This window comes from Phoxinus phoxinus, assembly GCF_949152265.1.
Source record: "Phoxinus phoxinus genome assembly, chromosome: 13".
NCBI lineage: Eukaryota > Metazoa > Chordata > Actinopteri > Cypriniformes > Leuciscidae > Phoxinus > Phoxinus phoxinus.
In genome coordinates, this window is record NC_136888.1 from 19,479,952 (window position 1) to 19,494,982 (window position 15,031).

General features: G+C 37.0%; 2 protein-coding genes across 4 annotated transcripts; one reads left to right on the forward strand and one right to left on the reverse strand.

Moving 5' to 3' along the window:
- On the forward strand, positions 1-8,649 carry slc16a12a (solute carrier family 16 member 12a). Of its 2 annotated transcripts, XM_079632982.1 has the most exons (9): positions 1-223; positions 579-681; positions 980-1,043; positions 1,268-1,568; positions 2,309-2,412; positions 3,377-3,520; positions 5,022-5,973; positions 6,920-7,179; positions 7,391-8,649. In XM_079632982.1, exons 4-9 carry the CDS (start codon positions 1,327-1,329, stop codon positions 7,525-7,527), a joined length of 1,839 nt encoding a protein of 612 aa, XP_079489108.1. In that variant the 5' UTR covers positions 1-223; positions 579-681; positions 980-1,043; positions 1,268-1,326; the 3' UTR covers positions 7,528-8,649. The 2 variants fall into 2 exon arrangements, with proteins under 2 accessions (XP_079489108.1, XP_079489109.1); XM_079632983.1 differs by lacking the exons at positions 1-223; positions 579-681; positions 980-1,043 and having other exon boundaries at positions 1,225-1,568.
- On the reverse strand, positions 8,628-11,749 carry ifit16 (interferon-induced protein with tetratricopeptide repeats 16). 2 transcript variants are annotated; one of them, XM_079632987.1, is made up of 2 exons: positions 11,673-11,749; positions 8,628-10,614 (listed from the first exon to the last, which is right to left on the reverse strand). In XM_079632987.1, the coding sequence occupies exon 2, from the start codon at positions 10,506-10,508 to the stop codon at positions 9,327-9,329; it is 1,182 nt and encodes a 393-aa protein (XP_079489113.1). In that variant the 5' UTR covers positions 10,509-10,614; positions 11,673-11,749; the 3' UTR covers positions 8,628-9,326. The 2 variants fall into 2 exon arrangements, with proteins under 2 accessions (XP_079489113.1, XP_079489112.1); XM_079632986.1 differs by lacking the exon at positions 11,673-11,749 and adding an exon at positions 10,830-10,950 and having other exon boundaries at positions 9,199-10,614.
- Positions 11,750-15,031: the final 3,282 nt, after the last annotated feature.

The following is a 15,031-nucleotide window of genomic DNA, read 5'->3' on the forward strand; positions in this document are numbered from 1 at the left end:
AGTTTAGCAACTGTAGTTTAGACCAGCAGCCCCCTCTACTTCCACCTCACGTTGGCTGGCTGTAGTTTCCGCCCTGCTGTGCTGATCTGTCCAAGCGCGCGCGCACGCCGCGCAGTGATGCAGAGCCATGTGCGCCAATGTGTACCACACTTTGGAGGAGAGCAGTGGTTGTTTTTGTTCCTCGTCTGTTCCAGATTCTGTACACTGGGAAATATGTTTCAGAGTAAGTGCGCTTCTTTATGACCACTTCGAAAGCTCATGCAGTCATGTGTTTTGTTGTTTGTATGTTGTTCAGGAAAAACTCCCTAAGTGATTGTACACAACTGTTGTTACTATTCTCATATGCTTATTCATAATTATTTGAGCTTGTGTACCTACATTGATCCAGAATGATGATTTTTACATGTTCACTCTTCTGACCTCTACTGGTCACAACTTTTCAATCTCAATTATTTTGTTTAACTTACAGGATAGTAATTTTGCAGTTTTTTTTTATGAACAGAAAGGTCAAAAGAACAGTTTAAAAAAAAAGTTGAACTCTATTGTCTGTAATATTATAGTGACCTTTTTTCATGCAGAAGACTTTCCATCAGTGAGGCGACCTGTTAAGTCTTTAATTTAAAGACAACAAGTCATCACATCAGGTCTGACTGTGATCTGGTTTACCAGACATAGATTGAGGTGAGTCCAGGACAAAATCTAACTCTGGTAATGGTTATTGTCAAGAGTTTGGTTGGTTGAATGATGCTTTGTTTCATGTTTACACATTTTTGCAATAAGTAACTGCTATTGCCCCATGAAGTAGTTTTTGGCCCTCTTTCTTGGCATTGATAAAAACACACTGTTCCTCGCCTCCCTTTGAATCAGACTAGTGTGTGTAGTAACTTGGTCACTGTCTGCATCATGGAAAACATCTCAGAGTGCATATGTAGCAGGATAGACTCAGCCTGGGACAATTTTGCTCTTATTTCTTTGCCAGGTCTCTCACTCACTAACCAGTCAGTCATAGAGTGGTAAATCCTGAGTTGTGTGTTCACACAAGGGTGAGTAAATGATGACAAGAATGTTAATTTTCTGTCTCAATTTTTTTTTTTTTTTTTTTTAATCTCAGAGACATTTAGTATTTAATCCAAAACACGACAATGTCATTTGAAGCTATTTCACTTGTATTACAACACAGATTTTTCTTAACATACAGACTGATTTATACTGCACATACAATTTTAGAAGGTGGCTAGGATTGAAAAAAATTCTGCTTCTGCTGCAGATTTTGCTTGATGGCATTTAAAAGCTCCTTATAGATGAAAGCGAGAAGGAACAGAAGTAATGAGAGAAAAACAGCAAGTAAATACGTCCCAAACAGAGCCGGAGAGAACAAAACCAGCTGAAACTGGACAGAAGAGGAAACAAGAGGCTGAAAGGAGTGAGAGAGCGAGGGAGAGGATGAAGAGAGGACTAGAGATGACTGAAAAAAAAACACATTCAGTGGCCACTCCGGATGGCGGATGGGGCTGGATGATCGTGGCTGGATGTTTCCTCACCACCGTTTGCACACGTGCGGTCACTAGGTCAGTTCATGACTGCCCACAGACACGTTTTTTTTATATGCACTTCTTTGCTTACCAAGAATCAAGGTGATACCCTCACATCACCTCTGTTTTGTCAGTTTAAAGAGGCCATATTATGGTCTTGATTTTGTTTTTGGAGTCTACTAGAATAGGGTTTTTAATGCTTGAAACACATTATTATTCACATATGTTACATTGTTGCTGCACCTCTCTTCCCAGCCTGTCAGTAATGCTCATTTTAGTTTCTCTCTCTATGAAGCCCCTCCTTCCGAAAGCGTAATGTGCTCTGATTGGTCAGCTGGACAAGTGTTTTGTGATTGGTCAACTGCTTCCAACATGTTTCAGAAATGCCACGCCCCTCACCATAACAGCGAGTTTCAACACAGTACTAACGCAACTCCACCATGCCTCGAGTTTCAACACAGTACTAACGCAACTCACCATGCCTCGAGTTTCAACACAGTACTAACGCAACTCCACCATGCCTCGCCTTTTGGCGGGAATTATTTAAATGAGGAATATTGTGACGTGTACGTTCCTGGGAGAAAACTCAAGACTACAGTTGAAGCGTTTCAGGGAGATCAGAAACAGTGCTTAATGATATAGAGAATAACTACCCAGTTTTGGATGTTGATAGAAAATTTTGTACTTAAAACGACTTAAATGAATGTTGCAGTAAGCAACAGATGACCTTTAGCATATTGCTTCCTCAAAACTGTCCATTTTCATGCTGGTTGCAGGTGTGTTTCCATCTTTTTTGTGGAATTCCAGTCATACTTTTCCAGAGATTATTCTGCAACTGCATGGATACATTCTCTGCTGGACTGCACTACAATGTTGTGTGGTAAGACCCATATAAGGCAAAATAAAAAAAAAACTTCTACTGTTCACCCTATAGCAAAACTCTGTGACTTAGCGGTGGTAGTTCAACTATATTGACTTTAGGAGAACTTTGTTTTCAAAAAAATCTGCGTTGACAGTTTTACAGTGCATAGTCCACACTAAACCAGATTTATCTGGCTGCCAGTGAGAAAGAATATTCACAGAAACACATTTTATTATTTATGTGGGGGTTTTGGGTGTATCTTTTGGTATCTATTTCTTCACTGATTCTTTACAAGCAGTTAGATTATTTTGTCATATCAATTGTGATGCATACATACACAATATGCATCAATCATGAGGATAAATACCCATATAAATGCACACAAATGGTAGGGTTTCATAAAAAAAGAGTAACATATGTTAATACTAACTGTAAAAAGTGGTGATCTTAAGGTGATTTAACACTTAACACTTTATTATTTATATATATATATATATATATATATATATATATTATATATATAAAAAAATGATTGTCTAACTTAATATATCGGGTTTATTCAGTGATGTAAATAGTGAGTTAAATAATGTTTCTGCATGATGAACAATTTATCTGTTCCATACAGTTGGTGTTTTTTTTTATTGGTATAGGTTGATCATATTTATCAGTCAATATTTAATTGTGAATGCTCATTGCCCCTCTTTTTACATTTAGATTACTGTAATCCAACTCTCATTTAAAGTGGAAATTAAATAATTTAATAACACTTAAATTTAAACTAAATTAATTTTATTTTTCATACTTTAAATTCACTTGTAACTTTTAGTATTTTGTTTTTTTATTTATACATGCAAGATATGAGTAGCCTAGAACATGTACTGAATTTTAATATTCTCCATTAATCGGTTATCAGTCATAAAATAATACAAACTTCCACTATCATGCAATCCACCTCATTCTTTTTCTCTTTCTCTCTTTATAGCACCACTGGGTAGTTATATAGGGAACCGCCTCTCTTCTCGTACAGCTGTCATGATTGGTGGACTTCTTTCCTCTGCTGGTCTGGTGCTCAGCTCACTGGCCACTAGCGTAGAGTTCCTGTATCTTACACTGGGTGTTCTTACAGGTTTGATACAGATGCACACACAGCAGCATACACAACATTCTCAATATTTCAAACTCAAACAGAGACTTCTATTTCAACTGCACTGATAATCATAATTTTCCCCTGTAACTATTATGTTAAAGGTAATGAAAATTGCTGTTAATTTACTCCCCCTCAGGCCATCCAAGATGGCCTTCTTCAGTAGAACAGCAAAGAAGACTTTTAGCTGAAACTGTGGTCCTTGGTGAGATAAAAATAAATATATATATGCCGACAAATCAAAATGAATACCCACGACTCCTGACAATTAATTGAGGTCTTAAGCAAAATGATTGGTCTATGCAAGAACTGATCAATATTTTTTTTTTACCTCTAATCCACAGCCTTGGCAAACGGTCAATCATAATGACGTATGTGTAGGAGCGACCTCGCATGTGAGCTGAATGCTGTTAAATTATGATTCCATGTAGAAATGAGTATGTATTCATTTTAATTTGTGAATGCAAAGAAAAGTCAAGGACGTATAAAGTGTATTGTGAATTGCAAACATTTTAATGAATCAAGCAAAAATATAAATGTTTATGCGACAGAAAGCTTATGCTCCAGACTGTCGCTAACACGCTCAGGACCGTTTGTCAAAGCTGTGGATTAGAGGTAAAAAAAAAAAATAATAATGTTCAGTTTCTTGCATAGAGCGATCATTTAGCTTCTAAAGACCTCAATGTATCCTCAGGAGCTGCGGGTATTCATTTTGTTTTGTCTGCATATGTTTTTTTTCTCTAAGTGACTGCACCATTGACTTCTATTATATGAATCACAGAGGACCACAGTTTCAGCTAAAAATCTTCTTTACAGTTCTACTGAAGAAAAAAAAGTCACTTAAATCTTGGATGGCCTGAGAGTGAGTAAATTACTGGCAAATTAAACATTTTGGGTGAAGTATCCATTTAAGGGTACACTATGTAACTTTTGACCCTCTAGCAGTTAAAAATCAAAACTTCTTGCATTTGCCAAAGAACATTGTTTCGGTAGTGCTTTGGCTCTGCTTGACCGTGCGGATGAATATGGTTATCCTACTGCTCATAATACATTCACTACTAGGTTTAAGAGAACTAACCAGTTTAGATGGAAAGGATCTCAAGCTGACTAGCTGAAGACGTTACTGTAGATTTACCCATTAATAGACACAGTACTTGCTTGAAAATAAATTCCAGCACAGCTCTACAACAACCATAATGGAGTGACCCTTCACAATAGATAATGATTTAATGAACTTGGTTAGAGATCTAAATACGGCAGAAAACCATCCCGTCATGTCTAAAATATAAACACTTATACTAGGCTTATATTCTTTTATAATAGAAAATTCAAGACAAAAACTCGTTTTGGAAGAAAGATTGACGACATATTGACACATTATTAAAATTTTGTTCATTTTGAACATAGTGTACCTCTAATTTGCAACAAACTAGTCACGCATATCTGTAGTCTTGAATACTAGCCCTCCTGATTTTCTGCACAGGTTTGGGATTTGCTCTCAGCTACACTCCTGCAATCGCCATGGTGGGTTCTTACTTCAGCGAGAGAAAAGCGCTGGCTTACGGGATCGCCATGTCAGGCAGCGGCATTGGAACCTTCATACTAGCACCGGCTGTGCAACTCCTCATTGAGTTCTTCTCCTGGAGGGGTGCGCTGCTCATTCTGGGGGGTTTGGTGTCTCACTTGTGTGTCTGTGGAGCCCTTATGAGGCCTTTGGAAGGCCAAAGAGGGAGGCAGAAGGAGATGGACTTGGAGGGTAACAAAAAGGTTGATTTGCTGAATGTGAAACTTGCTGATCGAGTCCTCAATGTTGAATTGTGTGCACAGGAACAGAGATCAGTGGAGATAAAACATATGGATACGGATAAAATGATGAAAGACAGAGGGGGGAAAGAACAACCTGACAATATGCCATGGGATGGAAAAGAACAGATGGAGGAAGATAAGTCAGGGCCCTCTGATGCAAAGCATACACACTCCGATGAGGAGCTAAACCATAGACAGGATCTCTCTGAAGACTCAGAGACCGTGAACGGAAGCGCAGATGAATGGAACATCTCAGTCCCAGCTTTAATACAATCAGATGACTTGCCAGCCATCCCAGAATCAAAATCCGAAGCAAACGCTAACCACACCGCTCTGGCACAATCAAAGGTGTTAAACACAAACATACTGAAGGAGTCAAGGGAAAACGTATGGTCTGTCATAAGGAAACCCGTATTGAGAGAATATTCCTTCCTGTTGATACCAGACTTCCTGTTGCTGTTGGTGTCCTTCCTGTTCCTTGCATATGGTTGCAGTGTGCCATTTGTGTATCTTGTACCATATTCACTGAGCGCAGGTGTCAGCCCTCAACAGGCAGCATTACTCATGTCCATACTTGGAGTGTCAGGGATTGTCGGAACTATCACTTTCGGATGGATTGCTGATAGAAAGTAAGTAAGGTTGTTGTGAATGTCTCTTTTCGAGTATTTTCTCGTAAATTGCAATATTTGAGAGTTACATCTATGCTAGACGTCGGTTTACTTCATAGAGCCTGTGAAGGTAGACATTTAATTAATTTTGTGGTACTGTAATCTGTCTTTAAAATCACATTCAGAGGTAAATAACACATTACACGTAATCAATTACTAGTTCGCAAGTAACTAGTATTTTCCATCCATTTCCATTTTCCATTGCTTTTAAATTTACTACAAACTACCCGAGTTACTTTGTAAAATAAGTAACGCAAGTTACTTTGCTTTCACCTTTATTGACTGACACCTCTCTTGTCCCCATTTTGAGAGAAATTGTGAATAAGTGCAAAGTGCAGACTAAATTTAAACATGCATTTAATCTCACTTGCACAAAAACAGATTCAGTATTCCTCAAAATGAATAAAAACTGTGAAATGCAAACTCCGAATATTACTCAAACCTGCAATTTTTAAATATATTAAATAGCACAAATATACTTTATGTACTTAATCTCATCTCACTTTATCAACCAATGTCTCGGCAATAGCAAATGACAGCAATCCATATATCCAATCAATGCCCGATGGACAAAATCAACTCCCTATATTTTTTTCTCACACTAGTAGCCATTATACGTGAATACACATCACAATAGGGAAGAGAAAACAATTGCAACTTTCATACCAACTTTAAGGTTAAATAGACTGAAAAGGACAAAAGCACTGAAATGTCATTAGAAGCTGGAATGACACGTATTTTCTAAAAAATGTTTTGTTTTTTAATTACCGTATTGTTAAAAATATCTTCTCTTTTTTATTAATTCCTTGAACGTACTAAAAATACTGTTAATGGAATTGTTTATTTCTGTAATTCTTAATGATTCCCATCTAACTCTGCGGTTTGATCTGTATCTATTTATGTTTAGGTGTTTGAGGCCATATAGGGTGGTGAGTTACATGCTGGCTGTGGGGTCAGAAGGCCTAAGCTGTCTCTTTCTGCCTCTGCTGAGTGGTTTTTCCCTCCTCGTCCCCTTTTCTCTCATCTACGGCTACTTTGACGGAGCTTACGTGGCACTTATTCCTGTGGTGACCTCTGACACGGTCAGCTCCACCCAACTGACCTCAGCTCTGGGAGTTGTTTACTTCCTCCACGCCATCCCCTACCTCATCAGCCCACCTATTGGAGGTCAGAGAAGATTTACCCACTCTCTCTTTCACACTCACAAACACACAGACAGATTTTCACTTTCCAATACATGCCAAGAATCAATCACACAAGTTACTGTAGTTACGGAGTTACTGTTTACACATACAGTTGCTTATTCACTTGTATGTGTCTGCAGTACATTTCACTAAATCAGAGTGTTTTATGAAATCTCTCTCTCTCTTTCTCTCAGGTTGGCTAGTGGATCAGACAGGCTCCTACACATCTACATTCTTCCTCAGTGGAGTCTCTCTGATCTGCAGTGCTGTGATTCTGGCTGCTGTGAGAGTGATCATCCGCTGCACTAGAGGGAGCTCTTGCTTAAACTGACTCATAACCAGGTACAGGAGATTTCTAAAGCAATAGAAAAGGACAGCAATATTGCTGTCAAGAAACATGAAAGTGCCTCCTCTGGAATTAAACAGGGTTATATGAGAGTTTTTTTTGTGTTTCTGATCCAAAGCTCTCATCCGTCAGATGGACTGCCACAAACACATGCTCAAACACACGCCTCTACTGCCAAAATACAGGATTTTATTAAGAATTTGGTGATTTAAAGGTGACATTTTGTGCTTGAGAGAAACTTTTCATTGTTCAAAATATTTGAATGAGTTTGCTACAAAAGAAAGTGTTTCATATTTGATACTCATTTGATATTTGAATCTGTCTCTCGAGCTGATATCTGATTGGCTAGTCAGACAAATGAACCGATGTCCTTTGCCCAGAAGTTACATGTATACTGCTTTATTCACAGCTCTCAAAGTATTTATAATGTACACTACCATTCAAATGTTTGGGGTCTGTAAGATTTTAACGTTTTTAAAGAAGCCTCTAATGCTCACCTATTTGTTGAAAACAGTGTTGCTGTTTTTTTTTGTGTGGAAACTGTGATACAGTTTTTTTTAGGATTCTTTAATGAATAGAAAGTTTAAAATAACATAATTGGTTTAGACATAGAAATCATTTGTAACATTATAAATGCCTTCACTGTCACTTTTAATCAATTTAATATTCCCGTGCTGAATAAAAGTGATCCCAACCTTTTAAATAGTAGTGTATAGTGTATATGGTCATAAAAGTGTTACTCATTTTAGTGCTGCTATCAATATGATAACTCGTGGCCCAGATGAAATCAAATCTGCTTATTTTATTTCCACATTTTCTTTTTCTTTTCTTTTTTTTTTGGGGGGGGGGGGGGGTTGAATTCTGCAGAATGTTGTAATGTTTTAAATATGCCAAATGTGTTAAATAGAGCTTTCCTAATTCTGCATCAATCAGCAGAGCTTTCTTCGGACTTTAGACTCACATGAAAAATATGGCTAAATCATTACCAAGGAAACAAGAATAATATTAGATACAATATGTAAGCAGTATCAGATGGCCTGTCAGATAAAGGTCATGAAAAATACTGTGCCTTTGATAGGAATTATGGGTTTTTGACAAGAAGGGAAACCATTTTTATTTATTTTTTACATTTTTAGAAAATACATCAAATACCTCGTGATTCTCAACAAAACACATTTATTTGAAAGTGACCTTGAATTTGTGCTGGTTAGATTACAGTAAAATAACATTCAATTTGTCACAATGTATCTTCAGCCTTTCCACTGGTGAGCTACAAAGTTCCCTTAAGAGAAAAATCATGTTTAAAATGCACTCAACTTGAGACATTGTAAGAAAAGGGTTTTAATTTGTATGTTACTGCACACTGAAAACAAAGTTGCAAAATCAACTGAGCAGTTCAAATAAATCTTATCAACAAACTAAAAAACTAATCAGAAATGAACGAGAGACATGTTTATTCTTGTATTTGAAACATTCTTTGTATTTGTTTTCTGTCATATGTGAACAATAGTTATAACTAGATGCAATAAGCATACGATCAAGCTCCAAGAATCTGCAGCCCATTAACACAACAAAATATAACACTGAATACAGTATATTGACTAGAGATTGGGAATTAAGATAGTTGTCCCATTTTCATGTTTTTCTTCATTTTCTTCCCCTCCATTTCTTCATTATGGTTTCTGCTTTGAGTGAAATTTAAAGATCCTCCATAATGATTTTTGAGGATTGATGTATGACGTTGGGACATTGTTCATAACTTGTCTGATGCGTTAGAGCACATTTTAATCAGAAGCTTCAATTCCCTCCAGAAAATGCTGAATTTCTATACAGCGAGGGTCTCTGCCCCTCCTCATAATGCTGTTAAGGACTTTTAAACTCTTTTGTTTGCATCCTGTCATTACTGGGATTTCTGCTGCTTTCATGTGAAAGGAGACTGCATCTCTGGGTTGTGATTTATTATAATTTAGATGTTGGGCATAACTATAAAATAAGTGCTGTTGTCTATGAGGAGAAAGATCATTTTCCTCTGACAGGAGATTATTGTAAATCTTATCTGCCTTCTCAATTTCGTGTGTTTTACAATGCAGTGATGCAAGGTCTATCTTTACATTGTATGAGTGAGGGAAATCTATAAGATTCTTCTCAAAGAGCTTTATGGATTTCCTAGCCAAAGTCTCCCTTTCCTCGCTGTCTTCCATGCTGTAAACCTTCCATTTGTAGCAGTATGCCAATTGTCTCAACGCTTTAACTGAAGAGGGGAACTTTTCATGAGCTGTCTCTGCTATTTCAATAGCTTTATCTGAATCCTGTTCACTATAATACCTGAGAATAACATGCAAACACTCCAGGTTTCCAGTTTCAAGAGTTCTTTCTAGTATACCTTGCATCTCCCTTTCAATGGACACCTTTGTCTGTTTGGACAGTTTTAGTAAATAATGAGAATAAATGAACAAACTATTTGGTTCTTTTTCATGTACAATTTTCAGTTGCTCTACAATCTCATCTAGAGTGAATTCAGATGGTGCAAAGTCCATGATCATGGCTTTGGCAAGTCCTTTGTGCCATTCCTTCCTATCTGGTTCTGCTTTTAGAGCCATCTTAAAGTAATCAATCGCCTGGCGCATATTGGACTTGTTGAACTTCACCAGCGTCCAGCCCTTTTCTCCACTGACTTCAGGGTGTAAAGTGCATCCAGGTGGAGCAGGATGCATTCGCTGAAGCCTCTGCACCTCTTCTAGATATCCTTTGCTTTTATCCATCTCTCCCAAATGGAAGTAGACCCAAGCCAGGTTTGCTTTGTTGACCTGAAGCTGGTCTCCTGCCTCTTCTGTTCCCTGCTCCTGGATCACACTTTCTGCTTTGTGCAGGTGCTTCACTGCCTCTGTGTTGGAGCCAAGAGTCTGATGGATGTAGCCCAGCAGGTTGTAATAGTGAATCGGCCAAGTGCACGTTTCCTGGTCCATGTAATTCAGCTTGCTCAGAAAATCCTGGGACTCATTTGTACTGCGCTCCAGATTCCAGGTGAAGTGGCACTCCAGCCTCTCAAGGCGTTGTTTTAGACTAGAGTTACTGACACATTCAGAAAAAAAATATCTAATAATTAAGAGTTACAAATGCTATGTTTTGGTTTACATACAAATATCATAGCAGTCATGTGACAGATAATCAACAGTTTCAACTAAGCCACAATATTTTTACACGATCTTGAGTTTAGTCTGGTAAATCACTTTAAATTCCTACATTAGACTAGATTTTTTCATATTTGTATTGGAAAAAGTACTTACTCCATAATAATGGTCAGTGTTGGTCTGGTTTGAGATGTTCCTTCTAGCAATGCTGATCTGAGCTTTGTGTGAGTTGCTGAGAGATTGTTCTGTATTTATAATGATCACGCTCATAAAACCATCTTCTTATCTACTGGAACAGTCATTAAACACGTCAGCTCACGATTGTTCTCAAGTTTCTATTCTGTCTAAGGTTTCGTTTTTTACTTCAATGAAGTGTAGTTTACGTAATGACAGTGATAAAGTCCAGAGTCTGCCTTCTTCCTCAAGCATAAACTCTTTACATGTAGGTTTGAAGTGTCATGGATAATTATTAGATCATATATTCCAGACATTTTTTTAATCATTTGATATTAATATTATGTGAGCGTGACCTACTTTATTTCTAGCTGGCTGTTCAAGATGGTTGAATTGATTTACATATTTACCATATTATAAAAAATTTGGTAACACTTTACAATAAACATGATCTCACATTAACAATTAACAATACATTTGTTACAGTATTTATTAAGATGTGTTAATGTTAGTCAAAATAAAACTGCTCATGTTTAGTTTGTTAGCTCGGTTCCAGAATATTAATACAACTTTTGATTTAAATAATGTATTAATAAATGTTGATATTAAAGGACAAGTTCGGTATTTTACACTTAAAGCCCTGTTTACAGATCGTATCTGATGAAATAGAACGGTTAAGATTAAACTTTGGACAGATGCTGCTGTCGCGAGAATTTTAGGTTTATATCGCTTTCCCCCCTCACCCCCACAATGGTTGTCTATGGCCACAGGAAGATTCCTTCCTAAAACACATTAAACTTTCGTTTACAAAGACGTGAAACTCACCGAGTGGTCAGGGGTGTTCACTGATACGGTCCCAAAAAAAATCGCTGAAAAAGATGCATTCCAACAGGTTTTATCGTAGTTTTTGTCCAACTCCATGACTTGTATTAAATGTGCTGAGTGAGGTGCGGTATTACTCCGCCGCTTGAGTGTCTATTATTCAAGCTCTCAACGGAAGAATCACGGGTGTGACACGTTTGGCAAAATAGGTCCTAAATAAACCTAAAATTCTCGCGACAGCAGCAGGTGTCCAAATTTTAATCTTAACCGTTCTATTTCATCAGATACGATCTGTAAACAGGGCTTTAAGTGTAAAATACCGAACTTGTCCTTTAAAGGTGCTGTATGGAGTTTTTCTACTAAAATGAATACATTTTTTATTACCTGTGTGTGTGTGAAGGGGTTGTAATCTCACAATAAAATGATCCACTTGGCGGGTTTTGCTATTTCCTCTGAAAGCAAGTATTCCTATTTCTATATGTGATGCTCGGATTTGCCGCGAAATCCAGTGACGTGACTGAGACCTGCATGCGCGCTCCCGAGCGTCTCGCCTCTCGCCTCGTCTACTGACTTTGCACTCAACAGCGACGACACTGCAACTTTATGACATGGAGTCTGCTAATACTAAGAAACGACTAGCACAATACAGACTCCAACACAAACTCCACATAATAATAAAAAACTAAAGAAAGCACGCGCAGGAGCCCTCGCTTGTAAACGTATTGGTTGCAATCTGAAACATCACCGCTAGATGCCGCTGAAAACTCCATACAGCACCTAAAGATTAAATGAATGCTTTAGGGGTATATTTTATCATCATTATGTCAACTAATGAAGTTAACTAATGATAACAAATGCAATATTGTAAACTGTTACCTACAAATTTATATTCAGTTTCACTCTCAATATGTGCTGCTGCTGTTTACAAAGTCAGTTTCACTGTTTTTAAAACATTTTATTATTTCCAGCTGATTCTGCGGCTATCTCTCTCTTCATCAGATTCAGTGTGTATTTAAAGTCAGTTAACTCTTTCCTTGATGAACAGAAACCGTAAATTAAGTCATAAGGAATAAACAGATTTATTGAATAACTTGGTAACAAGTTCCATTTAACAAGTGCTTTTATTACAGGCAATGGGATGGAAAATTGCTGCAGTTTTACAGTGTGACCTATGCTTGGATAGAGAGAAATCCTTATCAGCTTATACAGTTATTCTGGCAATTAGATATATAGGGGAATCTATTTATATCTAGTACTTCATAGTGTGCTAGTTAAATGTCTTAAATACAGGGTGTGAATAAAGGTGAAGTGTGACACTTTTTGATAATTTGTCATTGCCCTTGTTATAAAAAGTCCCCTATAAAATGCCATTTTAAAATGTTGTTAAAAAATATCTTTATACAGAAAAAAAGAAAGAATTATTAAATATAAATTGTTACAGATACAATTGTACATGGGCTCCTGTCAACATACTCTTCATGAGAAATGTAAAGCCACAATATTAATATACTATGAACAAAAAAACAATGTTACCTTGTTTCTTGCTATTGGTATTATATGAATAGCTGTTATATATCATGCAAAAATTAATACATAAAAAAATGTTAACATTAAAAAATCATGTTTTATAATGCATGTACAATACACAAATACATTTAAGCTGACGTCAGATTTGGTGAAATTTCACGGTCAAAAGTCTATTTCCAATGGGCTTTATGCACAGCTGCACTACTTCCTGAACTTCAGGCAGCTCCTTTGTTTCCTGTCTGCCATTATTGGACAAACTGATTAATCCAGGTGTGGCTGACCAACAACAATAATCAGACACACCTGGATTAATCAGTTTGTCCAATAATGGCAGACAGGAAACAAAGGAGCTGCCTGAAGTTCAGGAAGTAGTGCAGCTGTGCATAAAGCCAATAGTGTAGAGATGTATGAAGCGCAGTTCATACAGAAGTCTCGTTGAAACCAAACAGCTTTCTCTTGGTCAACACGGTGAATCCACATGACCAACTTGAACCCATTGTGAAATCTGACCAAATTAAACCTATTGCAAAACCTTTTGATCACGTGGATTCTTATTGAAATGACTGGATTTCCCCCACGAAAATTCACCAAACAACGGTAAATGTGACGCATCTTAACACATATTGAGTGATTTTTCTATTGCTATGCTATGCTATTCATGTTGCATAAATGAGGTAAAATAAAGAGAATATTTACTCATCTTTGAGAACAATCTTTAGAAATTTTGAAATCTCCTCACAGCGAGAGTTTCTGCCATTATTAACAGTTTTTTTAAGAAGCATTATGCTCTTCTGTCTGTCTTGTGAAATGTTTTGGATTGCTGAGATTGTTCTGTATTTATAATGATCACGCTCATAAAACCATCTTCTTATCTACCGGAACAGTCATTAAACACGTCAGCTCACGATTGTTCTCTAGTTTCTATTCTGTCTAAGGTTTCATTTTTTACATCAATGAAGTGTAGTTTACGTAATGACAGTGATAAAGTCCAGAGTCTGCCTTCTTCCTCAAGCATAAACTCTTTACATGTAGGTTTGAAGTGTCATGGATAATTATTAGATCATATATTCCAGAAACTTTTTTAGTCAACTTTCGGTAATTATAGTGTACCTATGAAGTACTTGCATGCAAGTATAACGGAACAATATGTAAAGTTTGGGGAATAAAAGGGTAACAGCCAGGAGAATTAAAAAATGTTTTATATTATATAGAACTAAGGGGTATTATTATACTATTATGATACAACAATTTGCGAGCAATTTAGCGAGATTTTTTTACTTGAATGCAAGTATGTACACTATAATTACCGAAAGTTACACTGTAAAATCGCTTCAATTACGCAGTACTCTCCGGGCTGTAATCTAAAGCGTTGCCAATAATATTAACCAATTCAACTTTTTATTTAAATAATGTATTAATAAATGTTGATATTAACTAAGATTGATGAATGCTTTTGAAGAATTTTTATTGTTAGTTCGTAAACTAATGATAACAAATGCTACCATATTGTAAAGTGTTACCAACAAATTTTTATTCAGTTTCACTCTAAATATGTGCTGTTGTTTACAAAGTAGTAGACCCAAGCCAGGTTTGCTTTGTTGACCTGCAGCTGGACTCCTGCCTCTTCTGTTCCCTGCTCCCGGATCACACTGTTTTATACAGCAGATGTCCCCAGCAAACAGGGCTGCAATTACTTGAAACATGCCTTTCCACGTTTCAAGGGAACTTACCCAGCCTATGCAGACTGTAGCATTGTAAACAAAGACACGGTTCTGAAAGCATACCTATGATAAACATAATAAAACAGTTACCTTACATGTTAATAAAGTCAGGGT